This window comes from Serinus canaria, chromosome 22 (assembly GCF_022539315.1).
Source record: "Serinus canaria isolate serCan28SL12 chromosome 22, serCan2020, whole genome shotgun sequence".
Taxonomy (NCBI): domain Eukaryota; kingdom Metazoa; phylum Chordata; class Aves; order Passeriformes; family Fringillidae; genus Serinus; species Serinus canaria.
Window position 1 is genome coordinate 4,036,561 of NC_066335.1, and position 21,583 is coordinate 4,058,143.

At 45.4% G+C, this 21,583-nt stretch overlaps 1 protein-coding gene across 1 annotated transcript in view; it reads right to left on the reverse strand.

Annotated features, from left to right (window-relative positions):
• Nucleotides 1–5,818: 5,818 nt before the first annotated feature.
• Nucleotides 5,819–21,583, reverse strand: part of EBF2 (EBF transcription factor 2) — a 126,506-nt gene continuing 110,741 nt past the window's right edge. The window contains exons 11-16 of the mRNA XM_009097704.3: nt 20,892–20,980; nt 18,828–18,893; nt 18,317–18,494; nt 16,048–16,233; nt 12,568–12,735; nt 5,819–6,250 (exon numbers count right to left, since the gene is read on the reverse strand). Of these exons, the coding sequence (XP_009095952.1) occupies nt 6,219–6,250; nt 12,568–12,735; nt 16,048–16,233; nt 18,317–18,494; nt 18,828–18,893; nt 20,892–20,980 (719 nt within the window). The 3' untranslated portion in view covers nt 5,819–6,218. The remainder of the gene's footprint in view (nt 6,251–12,567; nt 12,736–16,047; nt 16,234–18,316; nt 18,495–18,827; nt 18,894–20,891; nt 20,981–21,583) is intronic.

A 21,583-nucleotide genomic window follows, 5' to 3' on the forward strand; every position in this document is an offset into this window, starting at 1 on the left:
GTGGCTGAAGGAATGGCTTTTGTTTCACCGTTTCTTGAAGTGAAATTCAAATTATTTCCATCTAGAAAATACCTGTAAAGAAACAAACAAACAAAGAAAACACTGGGGTGGTAGAGGCTGTGCTGTTTAAAGGCCTTTCTGAGCCAAGGCAGATCAACCTGGCCGTGCCCAGATGTGACTGTCCCCTCCCTGGGGAAGGACAACCTGCACAGTCACTGACCACTCCTGGGATCCCCATTACCTCTGCTCTCAGCAGGAATATTCCTTTGCTCTTCCTGACACTCTACAAATTCCCAGTGGCCCAGACACTTTGCCTTTGGGAAAGGACCACTTTCTATGGTTGATGTGACCAAAGTCTTTCAGCTCTTCCCAGAGCTGGAGGAAGGCTGAACATCTGATCTTCCTGTAAAATCTGGTGAGCCAAGGATTTATGTGAGGAGTTTATTTGTCTTAACATTGACCAAAGAACTTCTTTTCACAATGTTTTTTAAGAATGGAGTAAGACTGATAATGAAATACATTCATGACAATGATCCTAGAGAATTATTTTTTTGTTTTTCAAGACATTTCTGTGCAGATAATCGGAGCTAACTAGGCTTGGAGGCAGTTGTTCATGCGCTTATTTGAGTTAAAAACTTGATTTTTTGGTCTGAAACTGTCCTACATCTCCTTCCTCCCTCCCTCAGCATTTTGTTGGGAAGTCACTCAGGCTCCAGCTCAGAGGGTGACACGTCCAGGGCTGTGTTTGTGTCTGTCCATCACCAGGTCCTTAAAAGCAGGAGTGAGCAGCAGATCTCCAGCTTTCATCTGCCCAGCTCACTTCCTCCCTGGAACTCCACAGCAGGGCCCTGTTCAAGGCTCACAGTCTCTTTCACAGGAACCAGGACTTTTATCACCAAAATCATCACTTAAAACACTGCTGGGCTTTCTTAGGGGGAAGGAGCTGAATAAGACTTTGAGGAGAATGGGCCTGTGTTCAGGAGGAGGGGAAGGGTATTTCCTCAGGACAGGGAGAGCCTGGGTGTCAGTGCTGGGATGGGGGTCAGCTGCTGACTGCCCGTTATCCTGAAAGGAGCAATGCTGCAGGTCACCAAAAACCTCTGTTTTCTCCTCAGTTTTGGGCTGATAGTGCCTCCTGTTTTCAGATGCTTTCACTGACATCTGGCAATAATTTAAATACTGACTCACATTCTGTAGAAAATGTCAGTAACAGGGACCTTCATCATTAAATTTTCATTTGTTTGAACCTTTCCAGTAATTTTCATTGAAGAAATGGAATATTCCTGGTTCAAATGGCCAATTACTGTTTTCCAAGCAGTTTTCAGCCCTGTTTTGTCCATCCCCGTGGGTGAGATGTGCACTCTGCACAAGAGGGAGTAAATATATCCAAATTATTTTGGGAGCCAATGTGATTCACCTCTGCAGCATCAGTTTGTTGTTTGCTCAGAGTTTTGCACCAAGGCAAAATGCCTAAAACAGGAGCAACCCCAGATTTAGTCCAGGGCAAGGCCAGGATCAGTCAGTCCCAGCTTTTAATTTTGATTTTGTTCTTTGACCAACTGTACACTCATAACAAAAAGGGGAGGTGTCCAAAAAGGTGTCCAGATTCCCCCTGTCCAACCCTTTGAGTCCTTCCCCTCCCCCAAAAAGGACTGAGCTCTCACACAGGTGGTGTCCATTTGTAATAAAGGAATGGTCAGGAGAGACCATTAATTATCCCATTATTCCATGCCCAGCATGGCTCTCCCAAATTGTGGTTGGATGTTTTACAAGCAAATCTCCAAACCTTGATTTGAAAACTCTCACATAACATTTTATACCATTTTTAAGGTGTTATTGTTACTGTGAGTGACCCATAAAGATGATAAAGAAGCAGATTGGACACTCTGAAATTAAGATAATTCCCCCCTTATTTACAGTACAAAAATTTTATTTTTTTTTGTTAGGATAATTTAAAGTTTAAAACTGAAGTAGACATACTCATTTTACAAACAAGATATTCTTCCATAAGTAGGACCATTAAAAACAGTAAACAAAACCCCAAAAAGCTATCTTTACAAAAGCTCTGTGCATAGCAACTTCATACCGGATATAACTGACAAAGCAAAAAAACCCAAAAACCAAAAATCAAAAAAAACAACCAGCCAACCCCAAACAAACCCCAAAACTCTACAGGAGGGAGAAACGAGGCCTTAAATTACAGGAGGGAGGAATGGTTTGGAGAAACCTTGCAGGTGGGAAGTGTGCAAAGAAAGAGGGAGAGGGAGATGCTCTGCTGAGATAAATTGGGAGGTCAAACCAACTCTTCAGGAGCTGTGATGAAATTTGTCATTACCTACTGCAACCCCTTCCTCTTCCCAGGGGCAAAGAGGAAAACTCTCAGGGAATTGTCAACAGCAACCACTCAAAGAGGACAGGTTTGCTTCTTACAGGGAGAAAACTCTCACACATCTGGAAAACTCTCTCACAGAACTCTCACACATCTCAGCTCTCACACATCACTTCTGGAATCATCTTCTCCCTTTTGCTCGAGTGTTTTGCTGCTGCCCAAGTCCTTTTTCATGGCCAAGGATTCCTGACTGTGTTTATTTAAAGGTGTTTTTCTCTGTAAACATCAATTAATTCCACACTCATCTCTAGTACCATGATTTCCCTGCATGAGCAAAATCCCTGTTCTAAAGAATTCCTAGGTTTAACTTGTTGGTTTTTTGGGGTTTTTTTTTTTGGTTTTTTTTTTTTTTTTTTTTTTTTTTTTTTTTTTTTTTTTTTTTTTTTTTTTCTCAAAGCAAACCAGATTTTTCATATTTGCATCAACACAGGCAATTCCTCTTCTGCAATGCTTGGAGGTTTCTCTTTTTCACTTGGACTGATGGCAACTGGGCAACTGGACAGAACTAATAAAAATAACTGAAGGGTGAAAGGAATGTTCAGTGTTCCAGAAACTTTCTTTTTTTTTTTTTTTTTATTTTTTATTGCCAGACTGTCATTTTTTCCCTGAATCTTCCCAAGATTTCAGTGATGTGGTAGACCTTTCTTTCATGTACCTGTGCTAAGCAAAAATAAAACAGAAGGATGGACAAAACTCAGCTTTCCCATGAAATCTCTTTTTCTTTTTTTTCAGTTGGAAACTTTCCTGACTGAGATTTTGTAATGAAAATCCCATTTGTTAAGAAAAAAGAAGAGGATTTAAGGTAGCAAACTGCTGCTCTCCAGCAGGTGGTCTAGAAATTCCCACTGATCTGGAATATTTGCCAGACAGAATATTGAGTGCATTTGATGATCAGTTTTAGAGGTAGCCTGGACAGAGAAGGGCAGGGGGAATATTCAGAATCTTCATGCTTTGGAGCTGTTTGGGGTTTTTAGTAGGTGGGAATGGAGGAAGGGATTTGATAGAATGAGCCTGGTCCACCAAGATGATTTTTGGAATTATTACTCAATGTGTTTTGACTGAAATTTATGGAAGTTTTAATCCAAACTCTTCCAGGCCTTAATCCATTTTTATCCCTGGATAAATGCATAATTCCAAACATGAATTTGGACTCCCTACTTGGCCCTGCTGGGATATCACTACCTATGGATATATGAAATATCTGGGGGTTTTGTTGTTGCTGTTTTGCTGTTTGGAACATGCAGGTCAGCCCCTGCACCCTGTGGTGCTGTCAGAGATACACTGACACCTCCAGAGCTTTTCACATCCATCACCCTCTGATGTTTCAGAGCTCACTTGCTTTCAGGGCTGCTGGTTGACCTCCAGGGGCTGCCACATCCCTGGTGGCACGAGGGGCATACAGAGAACCCCTAGGGACACTCAACCTGCAGCCATAAGTGACAGGGATTTATTTTATTTCATTTTTTGTGGAACTCAGACAGTTTCAGTAGCCTGACTGTGAAACATTGATTATATCCATGTTCCTTAAACCCACATTATTCCCACCAAATCTCTCCCTAAATTGTCATTTCTGCTGATATCAGTTGGGCCTTGAGTTTTAGAAGAGATTAACCCTCCTCCACCTTCCTAAAACGGGACTCAATGGCATTGAGAGGCACCAAATGAAGACCCTGCCAAACCTCCCAGCACAGTCAGGAACACAAAACTCCTTCCCAGCAAGTGGGACTTCCTTTAGGAGTGGCCAGAGCAGCCCAGCTGGTGCCTCCAGCCCCTCAGATCTCCTGCAGAACTCCACGTGCAGGGGATGGATTTATCCCATGCACTGCACCAGGAAGGGGATCCTGGGGGACCTGGTCCCATCCCTGGAAGTGCTGTTCAGTCTCTGGGAATGTCCCAGGCCAGGCTGGACGGGGCTTGGAGCACCCTGGGGCAGTGGGAGGTGTCCCTGCCATGGCAGGGCTGTAAGGCCACTCCAACCCCCTCATTCCAGGATTTTCTGATTCCATGCCCTGCTCTCCCACCCTGTCCCTCGGTCATCCCCCCTCAGCCTCCCATCACCATCCAGCTGTGCACCTGCAGAGAGCATTTTTGGCTCTTCCTAATCCCAGTTAGCCCCACAACAGCCCCAGAAGAGCTCAGCCACAGGATTGTCCCAGTTCCACCATCCCAAGCCCAGCTCAACTTCTGCCATCCCTAAAGATCACCAAGGACAATTTTCCTCACCCATCCATTAAACTACTGGCAAATGGACAAGTTCAGATCCCGGGGCCTTATTTAGGGTTTGTTGGTTAACATCAAGAAGTTTCCACAGGAGCAATTGTCCATGCAGCCATTAACTGTGTGGATTTTAGAGGGGTCTCTGTAGTGTAGCTCATTTCCCCCCATCCCCCCCCCACTAAAAATGGCTTTCCAATAACCAAATTCTTTTGAGTGTTCTCTGGTTCAGTTGGATAATTCATGATTTATTTTATCAGACTTGTCCTCACCTTCCAGTTTCAGGAGAGGAGATGCAAAGGAGAACTAAACTCTTTTTTTAGGTTAAAATGCAGGAAAATTCAAAGCAATTGAATCTATGACTTCAATATATAACTGGCAAATACTTACCATTTTTAATGACTCAGGATAAAAGTGCATAAATCATTCAAATACATGTTCACCCTTTATAAATGCACCCTTAATATGAAGCATAACTGAACTGAAGGTGTTCTAACTACATGGAAAACCCCAGAGAACCCTTCCCCTCCTAATTCATACATTGAATCTATAAAATAAACTCAGTACCTCATGAAAAATCCGATTCACTCAAATCCCTAAGTGCCACTCACTCGTCAGCTGGGTCTTTGAGACTTAGCAGTTAATCTTAGTACCTGAATATTTTAATTGAAGCAAAAAATAGAAAGGGGGGAATGATGAGGAGGGTGAAAAATTCCTACTTGAGCTGTTTCCCACAATGTAGGTGAAAGTTTCTGAGGGTTTTGTTAATCAGAAAGAATCCTATACATCCTTGCACATGAATTCAGTCAAGGGGGGGAAAGTGAGGAGCAATTGCAGCAGTAATAATATATCTCAAACTTATCACTACATGTTTGCATCATCTGTCTTCATTGTACAACTGGAGGAAAAAATCCAAAACAGGGTTTAATTTCTACCTCTACATACAATAAGTTACAAGTTTATTTATTTAAATAATTGTAAAACATCTTACATTTTTTAAAGAGGTTAAACTATAAGCAAATACACACATACACCAAAGTTCCATCATTCATGTCAGTTTGTCCTAGAAATCCTTTCATGCTGGTACCCTGTTTTGTTGAATTGTTTTTCTGCATAAACTAAATCGATATCTGAAAGGCTCCATAGAAAATAGAAACTTCAACTTTTTTACCCCTACAAAGTAAAACAAATTGTATCCAAAATATCAACCTTGAATCATTTTGCCAATTTCTTTTTTTCCTTTGAATATTTTACAAATCTTAGGAAGGTTTTCATGTCTTCCAGGAAAGACTTTGCATTTCTAATTCCATTCTGCCAACTCTTGTTCATCCTGGCTCTTGCTGATTCTTCATTCCCAATGTTTGAGGAGTTGATGTGGTTGTGTCAGAAATATGAAACAGGTAAATGATGCCGACTTCTATCTAATCCAATCCATAAAAATGTTCCTTTTTTTTTTTTTTCCTGGGCCTGGCTTTTCCCCAAAAAAGAGCTTGTAGTGCTATTTTTTTCTTTTTAGTGGTCCATCACAATAAGTAGTTTTGTGCTGTAAAAGAAAAATGAAAAAAACGGAGGAAAAAAAGGAAGAGGGAGGGAGAGCAGCAAAGCTGCTCCTTCCTTACATCGGGGGAATGACAAGACCAGTCATGGCTGAAAAAGAAAAGTGAAAAAGATGAAATTGTGGCAAAATGTTATGGAACAAAATCTATTTGAGCCCTTTGTCCTCCTGTGAGCAGTCAGGAATCACAGGAAGGGCCTGATCTGAGGTCAAATTGGAGTTTTTGTGTCTTTAAACCTTTTGGTGCTGCAGTGAGAACTGTGAGGAGTGACTGGGACACAGGCAATGGGTAAAGGGCTGTTCCAGGGTGAAAAGGAATCAATTCCTCCCTGTGAGGGTGGGGAGGGGCTGGGATGGAATTCCCAGGGAGCTGTGGCTGCCCATGGATCCCTGGCAGTGCCCAAGGCCAGGCTGGAGCCCCTGGGACAGTGGGAGCTGTCCCTGCCAGGGCAGGGTGGCACTGGGTGGGATTTAAGGTCCCTTCCCAAACCACTCCATGGTTTTCTGATTCTGTGAAAAGCCCAGGCCCACCAGGGTTGCCAAACAGATGAAAAAGGGAGAGGATTAATTCAATTCATTTGCATTTGCAGTAAAACCTTCCCATTTTTAGGTTCTTATCTCTGAGAGAAATCCCTGGAGGTGGACATTGCTCAGAGCTGTCCCCAGATTCAGACTTCTCAAGCTGAACACTCAAAACCATCCTCAAAACCCAAAACTGAGCAGGGTCTGTGCTCCCTACCCACCCTGCTCATCTGCTTGGAAGGGCTGGGAGCAAGGAAAGGTGGGGATCCAAGGGAGCTCCCCCTGTGCTCCTGACAAGTCTGAGCCAGGGAATTCCAAGCCCTGAGTGATGGCCAAGGCCCAGGGCTGGGTTTGCCAGTCTGGTTCCAGTGCAAACAGCCTCACCTGGTTTGCCCCAGTGTCTGAGCACTGCAGCCCTCCCTGGCACACTCCCACAACACTGGGCTTATGTCAATTATTTATTAGTCACTCTCCTGCCTTTAATTGCAGCTCTGCTCTCGTAACCGGCAGCAGCTTTTGGAGCTGCCTGGGACTGCTGCTGCTCCCCAGCTCTGAGGGGTGAGTTCAGTTTGGATTTATTCATAGAACAAACGAGTCAGTCACGTTTTCAAAGGGGCCTCGCTGCAGTGCGAGGTCCTAATCCTGCAAAGATTTATGTTCCCTGCAATTTGTGGAATTATTGGTGTGTTTAAAGGCCCGTCCCCCTGAGAATTCATCTCACCCTCTCCTTGAGAGGGTTTAAAAAAGTGCTTTGGGCAAGTTCCTGAGCTAACACAAGTCTGTTACTAGAGCTGTGCTTTTAGACAACTGTGGATATGGTCTGTGATTTAACACAATAGGAAAATAAATATTTTCATATTTTCTTACTGACTGGGGCTGAAGTCCCTGCCAATTTTAGCAGATAGCTGAAAGGGAAAGTGAAACCCAACAGCCCGAAGTCAAACAGATACCTTTTGTAATTGCTTTGGAATTTGCTGTTGTTCCTCATGTTTTCAAACCTAAATAAAGCAGGTAAACACTTTCATGCCTGTTTTTGGGACATGTGTGAGTGCATTAGAAGAGAGATTTTCTGGTGACACCAAGGATGCTGCTCCATTCCTTCTCCTCACCCCCAAGCCCCAAGAGTAATCCTGCTGGTGGTGTCCCGGAGTGCCATGGAGAGCTGGCTATTGACCCCATGCCTGCCTCTCTGTCCCTAGAAAGGAAAACTTGGTTTAGCCTTGGATTTGTGCCCTGCTCCAGGCTCTGCTGGGCTGGAGGAAGAGGTGAGCTCTGTGCTGCCTCCATCCCACAGGTGTCCCAGGGAGCAGATCCATGCAGGAGTTTAAGGGTTTGTCTGAGGGGTCCTGGCTGGGTCTGTGCCTGAAGCAGTGAAGGAGCAGCTGCACAGACACCCGGGATGGCCTTTCTTGCCTGTGGGATGTCTGGGCACAGGGGCTGCACCCCTGGCACAGCTGAGCACAGCTTAGTTTCAGCCTTTCAGGGGCTGATGCCAGTGTAGCTTCAGCTCTGTTCCCAAGAGACCCAGTCCATAATGGCATAAATGCTTTTTGTGATGCTATTTTTATTCACGGTATTTTCACTTTTTTTTTAATCAAGGAAAACTTCCAGCAAAGCAAATCAAAGCTAAAACCTGAGTTTCTGCCATGTCTCTTCAAAAATATTGTGAGGAAACTTGTAGATCCGTCATTTTGGGAAGTTGCTTAACTTTAAATGAAAGACAATTTTACTGTAGGATTAGAGATATTAATAATAAAATAATATATGTATTGGAATGAACAGGTTTCCAGAGAAGCTGTGGCTTCTCCATCCCTGGAAGTGTCCAAGGCCAGGTTGGATGGGGCTTGGAGCAGCCTGGGACAGTGGAAGGTGTCCCTGCCCCTGGCAGGGTGTGGCACTGGATGGGTTTTGATGTCCCTCCCAACCCAAATGATCCTGGGATTTTGGTTTGATTCCATGGTCTGATATAGCAAGTTCTATAACACAGAAAATTCAAGCAAAGCCTGATTTGTGTCACTGGCATTTCATTCTCAGTCTCACCTCCTCCTGCAACAAAGAATGAGTCGGTGGAGGAATATTGGCTGGAATTCTCACCTGGTTTTCCCCTGCTCATCGCTCAGCTTCTCTCTCTTTTCACACACCCTGCTCTGCCCATTTCCACCCCACCTCCACTCCCCGTTGGGGCTGCACTGTCAAAAGCCTATTCCCAGCCTGGATCGCTTTTTATTGAATGTTTGGGAGGTTTGGATTAAGGTCTTACACTGCTAGCAAAGCTGTAATTATTTTTGCCTGTATTACTATATATTGAATCGATGTAACTTTTCAATAAAGGTGGTTCAATGCAGGACACTCCCTGATGAGTTGGGAATATAGCAACCACCAGTCATTATCCCAGAGGGTCTTTTTTTTTTCTCTTGGAGGGAAATGGAAAAAGAATTAGAGATGAGCCTTATTGTATTAACCTTGACAGCTTGCAATTATCAACTGAAACACTTGATTAAAATTGTCACAAGGTTGGAGAATTTTTTTATAAATAAATAATCCAAGATGGGTAGCACCCAGATGATCTGGTGATGGGCACCTTTAATGGGTGTAATTAATAATGATCACAAGCCTGGTGAGTACAAGTGGCCTTTGGAAAACTGTCTTGGAGTGGAAAAGGACTCGCTGCAATTCAAATGGGAGAACTGGGAAGGGGATTAGTGCTGTAACGTCCCTTCCAACCCAAACCATTCCAGGATCATGGAATGGTTTGGGTTGGAAGGGATGTTACAGCTGATCTCATCCAGCCCTGCTATGGCAGGGACACCTCCTGCTGTCCCAGGCTGCTCCAACCTGGCCTTGCACATTGCCAGGGCTGGGGCAGCCACAGCTTCCTTGGGAATTCCATCCCAGCCGCTCCCCGCCCTCACAGGGAGCAAATCCTCCTAAAATACATTCTTGGGAAAAATCTACTCCCTGTAAACTGCTGGAATAATGGGAATGCAAATCTGAGGAGGAGCATTGTACAGCTGCTCCTGTTTAGACTGTTTTTAATCCAGGCTTAAATACTGCTGTGGTCAACAGACATGGAAGCTCTAATCTAGATTTTCATTGCTGCCTGTAAGGAGAGTGACATGCTCTGAGGGACTGGTGAAGGAGGGGATGAAGATGAAGAAGAAGACGAAGATGATGAAGACGACGAAGCAGAAGAAGAAGAAGGAGAAAAAGAAGAAGGAGAAGAAGGAGAAGAAGGAGAAGAAGGAGAAGGAGGAGAAGGAGGAGAAGGAGGAGAAGGAGAAGGAGAAGGAGAAGGAGAAGGAGAAGGAGAAGGAGAAGGAGAAGGAAAATATTACCATCCTCTAAATGTAGATATACAATTCTATAATATATATATATGAATATTATATATTGAGGAGATGTTTTCCACATGTCGTGGGTGGGGAAATTCGGAGTGAATGGGCTTTGGAAAGGGGCCTGCACATATTCACTGCTTGCCCTGTGCTTTTGCTATTGTCTTTCCAGCAGCATTTTTGGATAGCCAAGGTTGATAAATAAGTAAATAAATCCTAAATTCCATGCCCAGCACACCTATCTCTGGTTTCCAGCCCCAGAGGGTGCCGTGGCAGGGGGCATTATCCATCTCCCACTGCCTCAGTCCAGGCAAGAAGCCTCTCTGGGAGCCTCCTGTTGACTTTTTGGCCACATCTGTCTGTCAGCACTGTGGGAACGTTAATTTGGATATCAGGCTGCGTGTACCTGGATCCTTTCCAAAGCATGTGCTCCCCAGCTTGCATCAATTTAAATATTTCAGCTGGAATTTGCATCCCTGGCTGAAAGAGCTCAGTAGTTACCAAGAGCTGGCGTAACAAACCTTGTCTCTTCTTGCTCTGTCACTGACCAGTTCAGTATTGGATACTTAAGTTTATGAGTGTACTTCTGTTTGTGTTGGTGTACAGGTAGAAATCCCACCAAGAAAGGGATGTGGTTAATAAATTCTGTATCCATTTATCTCTGATTTTGCTAATTCAGCAATTATTCACAACCTTAACTCATAGATTAATCATGACCAGCTCAGGACTGGACTCTGGTCAGTAGACATGGATGGATTTCAGGTTTTAGCTTTGAGATTTTGTTATATTTTATATTAAAGCTCAGTTTTAGAACCTCTCATTGATTACTGATTTATAGACTGGATGAAATACGTTGTGATCACGAAATGGCATAGATGGCACCAGCTGGTCTCTAGTGCTTTATTTCTGTATAGGTTGAAAGAGATAAACTCCTTCTAAGCAGAACATTGAGTGTTACCTCAAGGAAAATTATTAATTTAAATATTTCAGTAGTTTCTTAATCTGCCCTTTTTCTGTCTTCCAGAAGCTGCTTGAGTGGTTTCCTCTCTGATTTGTCTTTAGCACCACCTCAGGTAACTCCTTCCTATTTAGGCCTTCTTTACAAAACCTTTAGACAAGTTTAAAGCAGACTTAAATCTGTTCATTCACATGGTGAGATCAATGGATCCAGCCATTCATGGGAAGGAAATTACCATAGGAAAGTGTGGATTTCTTGTAATTGGGGCAGGGGAAGAAGCTGTTTAAGAACTCTCTGTGCTAGCTTTTAAAATGTTCCTGTTTTTGTTCAGCACACTTAGAATTTCCTTATTACGTACAATAATCACACTTTCTGCAAGTTCCTGTGGCCCAGCTAAGGGTTTCTGTCACACCCAGCCAAACAGGTGCTGTTTGTGGCTCATTTGGAATTACCACTGGCTCTTGGCATGGCTCAATTCCCAGAGCTGTGTTTCCTAGGCTATCTCCAGTGAAATCTGAAGGAGCCAGATGACTTCCCAGGCCCTATAAAGGCATTTTTTATGGAGACTTGGAGCATATTTATGTGCTGCACGCACCCCCCCGGCCTGTTAAAAGCAAGAATTGGGTACAGGTTTCCATTCTTATCTTACTGCTCACATTTGTTTCACAGATCACCTTTAAAAGGGCTGTAAATGGGTTGTGGGGCTCAATTCCCAGGCTGAGCCTAAACCTTGCAGCAGGTTTGTGTTCTGGACAGAGCTGGGGATTAACTCTGCTCTGTTTAACAAGTCCCCCAAGCCCGAGGAGAAGTCATTCCCCACAAAAGAGCTGATATTCCCCCATATTCCAGGGAAAGGTGTCCCTGCCTGGGCTGGGGGTTGGAACTGGAGCTTCAAGGTCCTTTCTCAGCCCAAACCATTCTGGGGCTGAAACTCATTGGGCCAGAGCCTTCCTGTGGAAATCAGTGCCTGGTTCCTGCTCTAAAGCCAAAAGCTTGGGTTAATCCTTTAATCCTGAGCCCTGTAGTAGCCACGCGATGGCACTCAGGTGATGCCTGGGGGCACTCAGTGATACCTGGTGGCACTCAGGTGGTGGCTGGGGGCACTGAGGGTGATGCCTGGTGGCACTCAGCGGTGCCTGGGGGCACTCAGGGTGATGCCTGGGGGCACTCAGTGATGCCTGGTGGCACTCAGGTGGTGGCTGGGGGCACTGAGGGTGATGCCTTGTAGCACTCAGCGGTGCCTGGTAGCACTCAGGTGATGCCTGGGGGCACTCAGGTGATGCCTGGGGGCACTCAGATGGTGGCTGGGGGCACTCAGATGGTGGCTGGGGGCACTCAGGTGGTTTTCCCAATAGAAGCTTTGGGGTGAATGAACAAGAGCACATTCCACTGGGATGGGAATGAGCAGGAGCACATTCCACTTTTGGGAATGAGGAGGAGCAGATTCCACTGATGGGAATGAGCATGAGCAGATTCCACATTTGGGAATGAGCAGGAGCAGATTCCACTGATGGGAATGAGCAGGAGCACATTCCACTTTTGGGAATGAGCAGGAGCACATTCCACTTTTGGGAATGAGCAGGAGCTCTCAGCTCACCTCGGAAGCCGTTCCCGTTGCCGCTGGAGCAGGCGGGGGAGGGGGAGCCCTGGGGTCTGATGACAGGAGCAAAGGCACTCTTCTGTTTGACTGCAGGGAACACCGAGGAGGAGAACGGGAGGATGGAAGAAGTGCTGGAGGAGCCGACTGTTGGACTTGAAGACATCACTGCCAAAGGGAAAAAAAGGAATTTCTCATCAGAAATTTGGTAAAACTGTTTCAGGAATCCACTGTCTGATTCCTTGTTTTACCCCTCAAAGGAGGTCTCATTCTCTCAGTGAGTATAACTGGAGTAAGTCTGAATTAGAGAGGGAGTTAAACTGAATCGTTCAGAAGAAACTGCTTAATTCTTTCAAAATTAAGGGTGAGGGGGCCAGAAAATTGAAAATATCAAGGGAAAAACAGAGTCAATAGGAACTGTAATGTCCTACCCACTGCAGTGTCCTTGGAATTTGGAAAGGGTTGGCAAATCCTGAGCCTTCCCCAGTTTTTTAAAACTTAATTTTCTTTGGTTTCAAGCTGCTGCTTAGATTTTACTCTAAATTGGCTACTTTTTAAAGAAGTGCCTTGCAAGAAGAGAGCCCCTTTCTATGTCCAACAACTTGTCCAGGAACTGTTTGCTGAGCTTCCAGAACAATATCAGCCATTCCTCAGCAAAAGGAGGAATAAATAACAATATTGCATGTGAATTCCCACATCTCTTGGTAGTATTAGTTTGAAAGCACAATAACACAAGAGAGACCTGGTCCCTTCCTTATGGAAAGCTCCAGAAGAGGGGGGAAGAAAAAGAAGGAGAAGACGAAGAAGAAGACGATGAAGAAGAAGACGACGAAGAAGACGAAGAAGACGGAGAAGAAGACGAAGAAGAAGACGAAGAAGAAGAAGACGAAGAAGAAGAAGAAGAAGAAGACGAAGAGGAAGAAGACGAAGAGGAAGAAGACGAAGAAGACGACGAAGAAGACGACGAGGAAGACGACGAAGAAGACGACGAAGAAGACGAAGAAGAAGAAGACGACGAAGAAGACGACGAAGAAGACGACGAAGAAGAAGAAGAAGAAGACGAAGAAGAAGACGACGAAGAAGACGACGAAGAAGAAGAAGACGAAGAAGAAGACGACGAAGAAGAAGAAGACGACGAAGAAGAAGAAGAAGAAGAAGAAGAAGACGAAGAAGAAGACGACGAAGAAGAAGACGACGACGAAGAAGAAGAAGACGAAGAAGAAGACGACGAAGAAGAAAGAAGAAGATAGAAGAAGAAGACAAGAAGACGACTAGAATACGAAGAAGACGAAGACGAAGACGAAGAAGAAGAAGAACGAAGAAGACGAATAGATGACGAAGAGAGAAGACAGACGAAGAGAAGAGAGAAGATGAGTACAGAAGAAGAAGACGAAGAAGAAGACGAAGACGAAGAAAGAAGAAGAAGAAGACGAAGGACGAAGAAACGAAGAAGAAGACGAAGAACGAAGACAGAAGAAGAAGAAGAAGACGAAGAAGAAGACGAAGAAGAAGAAACGAAGAAGAAGAAGAAGAAGAAGAAGAAGAAGAAGAAGAAGAAGAAGAAGAAGAAGAAGAAGAAGAAGAAGAAGAAGAAGAAGAAGAAGAAGTAGTTTAGCTTTTCATCTTGTTTATATATATATAAACATATACTACATATATTTAATTATTAACTTTCACCATAGCTGGTGGTGTATACATTTCTTTTCTTGCTTTTCACACATTCCCTAGACAAAAGGAAATCAAGGTATGGAAGGAAAAGTGGCTGTTCATGGTAAAACAAGCAGAAATTGAGAGATTAATTCTATTACATGTTATACTTCTGGTTATAAAGTTAATATGGTTTCACAGGATAATAATCCCCAATTCAGCTCTCAGGTATTGATGATGCCTTCAAACGCATGAAGATTATTTCAGAGTGGCTTTTACCCAGGATTTGCAAAGTGTCTGTGCTAAAAGCGGTGGCTACTCGCTCAATAAAGCTGCAAATTGCACCTCATTTCCCACAGTGGCTTTGCCACTCAGGAATATGCATAAGGATAAAAAACAGAGGAAAATAAAGTTCAACACTCAGAAAATGGGAGCCTTTTCTCATTGGTACCCAAAGACACCCAGCCCCAAAGAGAGCCTGTGGCTGGATGTGCCCTGAAGCATTCGCTGGTTTCTGGGGCAAGGGGGTGTCGCCACATTTCTGTTCACAGAGAAAAGCAAGGCACAATTCTTCCCAAGGATTTCTGGGCTTCACATTCTCTGAACCTCAGAGAAAGGGAAAACAATTCTTATCACTTGCTGTGCCTGTGTTTGTGCCAAAGCAGAATGCAGTGTGGAGATTGTTTACCCACAGGGATGGAGTTTGGTTTCTTGGCCTGTCAGGGCCAGGTGTGTGAGATGGGACTGTCAGGACAGTCACCAGATTCTGGGCAGTGTGTGCAGGTGTGTGCAGGGCTGAGTGCTTGGCAGACTCAGTTTACACAAAATGTATATAATACAGTATCATAAAGTAATTAATTAGCCTTCTGATATCCATGGAGTCCTCCTCATCATTCGCTCCCCTTCGTCAGAGTTGCCTTTGATTCACAATAGGGGGGCAGAGCCCTGCCAAGGAGTGCCTGTGGCTGGGTGTGCCCTGAGCCATTTGGTGGTTTCTGGGGTAGGGGGGCAGATCCTTGCCAAGGAGAGCCTGTGGCTGGGTGTGCCCTGATCTATTTAGTGGTTTCTGGGGCAGGGTGTTTTGGCTGGGTGTGCCCTGATCCATTTGGTACTTCTGGGGCAGGGGGCAGATCTCTGCCAAAGAGAGCCTTTGGCTCTGTGTGCCCTGAGCCGTTTGGTGTTTCTGGGCAGGGGGCCTGTGGCTGGGTGTGCCCCGAGCCACTGGGCGTTCTGGGGCAGGGGCAGACAGGGCAGGACAGACAGACAGGGCAGACAGGGCAGGACAGACAGGCAGGACAGACAGGGCAGGACAGACAGGGCAGGACAGACAGGGGAGGGGCAGACAGGGCAGGAGCAGACAGGGCAGGGGCAGACAGGGCAGGACAGACAGACAGGGCAGACAGGGCAGGGCAGACAGGGCAGGACAGACAGGGCAGGGGCAGACAGGCAGGAGAGACAGGCAGGACAGACAGGGCAGGACAGACAGGGCAGGGCAGACAGGCAGGGCAGACAGGGCAGGGGCAGACAGGGCAGGACAAACAGGGCAGGACAGACAGGGCAGGGCAGACAGGCAGGACAGACAGGCAGGACAGACAGGCAGGACAGACAGGCAGGACAGACAGGGCAAGGCAGACAGGCAGGACAGACAGGCAGGACAGACAGGCAGGACAGACAGGGCAGGACAGACAGGCAGGGCAGACAGGCAGGACAGACAGGCAGGACAGACAGGCAGGACAGACAGGGCAGGGTAGACAGGCAGGGCAGACAGGTCAGGACAGACAGACAGGACAGACAGGCAGGGCAGACAGGCAGGACAGACAGGCAGGGCCGTACGTCCGTAGGGGGAGCCGCTCGGGGAGCCATTGATGAAGCCGGGCGAGCCGGGCACGCCCAGGTTGCCCATGGGCACGTTGCTGTAGCCGTTCATGCTGCTGCTGGACGTGCTGTAGCTGGACTGCTGCGGGGTGGAGCTGGACGAGTACCCCCGGGGGGAGATGCTGCTGGTGTTACGGATGTAACCTGGAAATAAAGCACATTTCAGAACACCTGAGCAGCTCAAAACTCCCTCCTGCGCATCCCCTGCCTTAATAAATGCCATTGAAATCCAGATTGTTTAAAAGGTTTAGGCAACACCAATAAATTCGGTGTTTTTTCCTGCAGTTAAAGTTCTGAACCAACTTTTTGAAGTGATCCAATGTACATTTTCCCAGTAAAATTTGATTTATTAATACTTTGAATTCATTCAAAGACCCAGACGACACTGTGTGTGCTTATGTTTATCTGGGGTAGAATTTATAATATATGGCATTTTCTACCATTGAATGGGGGAGGTTTCACTCTTCAAACTATTTTGAATTGTTAAATTGCAGATAAATTACAGATAAAGCAAGTACATTACTAATGGGAAATTATAACCCATATAAAGTTTGTAGTTTAACTTTTAATTTCCTCTACTTGGGAGAAAGAATAAACTGAATAAGTAAAACCCATTTTTGTTGTATTAAAAAATGCTAACAAATATTTTAGAGACAAAATTTAGCCTTTTTTTACTCCAAAAAGAGAGGTAAAAATGAAAGCTACCAGCATAAAAGGATAAAATCGTTATTCCAGCTGCCAAAGGGTCCTTCCATGAAAAAACTTTCATTAGAGAGACTGATACAGTAATTACATTAAGAGTAGTCACTATTTAGGTATAATAGTTAGGTATATCAAATCAGGTAATTTCTGCTCATTTACATCATCAGGTTCTAATTCAGGGCTGGTAAGACCTTCAAAAAATGAGCAAAATTATCTTCATGATGGATTTTAACTGGGGAGATAGAAAATTAACTTTCGACGACCTGGGTTTGCTGCCTTAGAGTGTTAAACACAGACAATTATTGAGATCAACCACAGACTGTGTGTGCTAAAAATCAAAATATTCAGGATGCAGAAAAGTTGAAAATTCTTTCAAGAAAGTTCTTCCAATGTCAATGCATTGTTTTATGGGTTGTTTTCCTCACAGTCAATGGTGTATCTGGACTAAATGTAATACATACAATGTATGAATGTTAGTGAAATTAATACTGAAGCAGCTGCCTTAAAAAAAAAAAAAAAAAATTTTCCACCTCTGTGTGAGGTTTCTTCCAGCTGCTGCCATTGCTGTTTGTGAAAACACAGATATAATAAAAAAATTGATATTTTGAGGGGGAGGGAGGGAATTCAGGGGTGAATTGGTATCGAAAGTAATCAAAGATTATTTCAGATAAGACACAGGGGCAGCACCACCCTTTAGGATGGCCAGCGTGGGAGTCTATAAAATCAGAGGGTTTTGGGAAAGCTTCTTTTTAGGTGAACCAAGAGGGGGAATTGTGGGAATCCTTAAAATCAGAGGGGTTTGGGAAAGCTGCAAAAGGCCTCAGAGACAGCAGAACTGTGATTGGAGCTAAGCTGCAGCCATGAGATTGGTCAGCAGAAAAATTATGTAAGAAGTAGAAAAGTGAGGACAAATAGAACAATGGTTTGTGTATTAGCACTTGGCTAGAACAACTCCCTAAGCTACAGAAAGGTCTGTCTAGAGAGATATTAGGGAGTTCTAAGCTTAATACTGGAGCTCTGTGCATTGTGTTTGAAGGCTCTCAAGCAGGTGTTGGATTTGAAATAAGCAAACCTTGTTAAACCAAAGGTACCTGTGCTTACAGGTTGGATATAAATAAATAAACAAAAAATAAAAATGGTTGGATGGAACCAGTGTGAATATAGAATATATACCATACAGATATAAATACTGTCAGTGTGCTTCTGCTTGGTGTGATTGCCCAAAAAACTTTTAAAGTGAGTTGTAACATTGAGTTCTTTGTCTGCTGCTGGGGATGTGAGCTGCTGGCACCTTCCCACTGCCATAACCATGGAATGAGAGTGATGCTGGAAAATAAAACAGCTGGAGAGGGGTCCCTCAGCAGCCCCGTCCCACTGGGGATTTGTACACAGAGCCCTGGCAGCAATGCCCAGAGTTAAAGGCACCGCTGGGCGCAGGGAGAGGTTGGCAATCAGATCTGGGAAAAGCCATTGGGAAGGTGACTGGGTTGGGGTTTCCAGAGTGCAGGGAAGCTCCGCGGCTCACCCTGGTTGTTGCCCTGCGCTGACTCGGAGATGCTGACGCCCAGCTGGCTGCCGTAGGAGTTGATGCCCATCATGGAGCTGTGGGCAGGGGAGCTGGGCAGCGCGGGGATCTGCGCGGGGTTGCGGGGCACGCTGTACAGCGCCTCGGCGATGTCGGCCGCGCGCTTCAGGATCAGCTCCTGCCGAGGAACAACGGGGCACAGCTCAGGCAGGAAAGGAGCCACGGCAACCCCCCGGGAACCTCCTGGGAACCCCCGGGAACCCCCCAGGAACCCCACGGGAACCTCTGGGAACCCTACGGGAACCTCTGGGAACCCCCCAGGAACCCCCTAGAAACCCCCCGGGAACCCTCCGGGAACTCCCCAGGAGCCCCCCAGGAACCCTCCAGGAACCCCACGGGAACCCTCCAGGAGCCCCCCGGGAACCTCCCAGGACCCCCCCAGGAACCCCACGGGAACCCTCCAGGAGCCCCCCGGGGCCAGGCTGCACCGCCCCACCCCCCGCAGCCTGACCTGGTTGTTGTGGGGTGTCCCGTACAGAGCCTCGACCAGGTCAGCAGCTCTTTTCAGCAGCATCTCCTGTGGGGCAGAGGGAAAGAGGTGTTGTAAAGGCAAAAATAGCTCTGGTCAATAAAATGAAGTAAAATAAATATATAATAAATAAAGAAATAAATAAACAAAAATAAAAATAAATTAAATATATATTAAATTAAATAAAAATATATTAATAAAATAACAATAAAATAAATGTATAATAAATAAAAATTAAACATAAAATACAGTTAATTAAATAAATATGTAATAAATAAAATACAAACAAATAACTAAACACAATAAATAAAATAAAATGGTAAAATAAAATAGAACAGGAGAAAATAATTGAGAGAAAATAATAAGGCAGAATAGACTAGAGTAGCTCAAAGTAAAAGAAAAAAATAAATACAACGAATAGAATAGAATAGAATAGAATAGAATAGAATAGAATAGAATAGAATAGAATAGAATAGAATAGAATAGAAATAAAACCATGAGCTAGTATTCTCTCAAGTGACTCCAGTGTTTGTGTGTGGTCACGCTGAAGCCCAAATGCATTCAGGTGCTGTGTTCAGGTGTTATTTGCCAGGTACCTGATGAATTTAGGCCCTCCCAGTGGGGCGCTCCCAGCCCCCCAAACCACGAGTCCCTTTGGAGCCAGCGGGGGCTGATCCCCGGCTCGGCCGTGCCGAGAGCGAGGCTCCTCCACGACCCGGAGCTCTCCAGAGTCCTGAACCTGCTCCACCTCAGCAGCGCCAAACACGGAGACAAACCCCAGGCGGCGCCGCTCCCCCGGGGGTTCCAATGGATCCCTTGGCATGGACACACGTGCAGGATTCAGTGCAGCCCTTGGCATGGACACACGTGCAGGACTCAGTGCATTCCTTGGCATGGACACACGTGCAGGACTCAGTGCAGCCCTTTGCACGGACACACATACAGGATTCAGTGCATTCCTTGGCATGGACACACGTGCAGGATTCAGTCCTGCCCTTGGCATGGACACACATGCAGGATTCAGTGCATTCCTTGGCATGGACACACGTGCAGGACTCAGTGCAGCCCTTGGCATGGACACACGTGCAGGACTCAGTGCATCCCTTGGCATGGACACACGTGCAGGATTCAGTCCTGCCCTTGGCATGGACACACATGCAGGATTCAGTGCATTCCTTGGCATGGACACACGTGCAGGATTCAGTGCATTCCTTGGCACGGACACACGTGCAGGACTCAGTGCATTCCTTGGCATGGACACACATGCAGGATTCAGTGCATTCCTTGGCATGGACACACGTGCAGGATTCAGTGCATTCCTTGGCACAGACACACGTGCAGGACTCAGTGCATTCCTTGGCGTCAACACACGTGCAGGATTCAGTGCAGCCCTTGGCACGGACACACGTGCAGGATTCAGTGCATTCCTTGGCACGGACACACATGCAGGATTCAGTGCATTCCTTGGCATGGACACACGTGCAGGACTCAGTGCAGCCCTTGGCATGGACACACATGCAGGACTCAGTGCATTCCTTGGCACGGACACACGTGCAGGATTCAGTGCAGCCCTTGGCATGGACACACGTGCAGGATTCAGTGCATTCCTTGGCATGGACACACATGCAGGATTCAGTGCATTCCTTGGCACAGACACACGTGCAGGATTCAGTGCATTCCTTGGCATGGACACACGTGCAGGATTCAGTGCATTCCTTGGCACGGACACACATGCAGGATTCAGTGCAGCCCTTGGCACGTACACACCATTTGGGCTCGGGGATGTGCCATCAGGGATAGGGCAGAGCTCAAGGACAATGAACTGGGAACATTCACTGGAGTCACTTTAGCAGAAGAATTGCACAGAGTTTAAACTCTAACATACCAAATCTCTGTGGGTTCTACACAATCCTGTTCTTGCCGGATTTACAGCTAATTGGTGAATTCTGATGTGATTGTCATTTAAGATATAATTGTGTCTCTTTTGTGACTAAAAGTGAAAAAACATATTTGGTGGGCTGAGTGAAATGCTTAAAATTATTTTACCTTAGCTAATCTTTCAGGGTCCCCAGGATGTCTTGGGATGACCTTCTGCAGCCTTTGGAAGCCGTAATCTATGGTAGGTTCATTTAAAGCTGGAAGGAAAACATCAAACCCCACCACATTATATGACTGTATCTAAAGATTTATTTTTATATGGCTCTGTCTCAACAGGGCAACAAAGAAATCACGACTTCTGCACTTAAACCTGCTCCTCTCTCCCTGGCTGACTTCTCATCCTCTATCAAGGGCTGAATGAATAATTTGAAAGATGCAGCAGCACTGTCACAAAATACTCCTTTAAGGATGAATGTTTCACTCTGGAAAAAACCAGGACAGCAATAAACAAATTATGAGACCAATCCACACCAGAACAGGTCTTCTCCTGCTGGTTACAGAGCCAGGAATCAGACAGCCGTGTTTGCTCCTCTAACAAACACATTCCACACACCCCCCCAGTGTTTTGCAGTCCTGAAGTAGGGCACAGCTATTCATTAGACACATTCCCTTCCCCACTCGTGTGTTCTGCATACGCTGCCACTTCCCTGTAATGATCTTAATCTCTGGTGGATAAACCAGGATATTTTGACCCAGATCCTCAGTTAGCAATAGCTGGCAGAGCCCTACTGGCATTGCTGATGATTTAGAAAACTTCAGACATGTTCCTAGTCTCTGCTAGGAAATCACTGCAATAACAC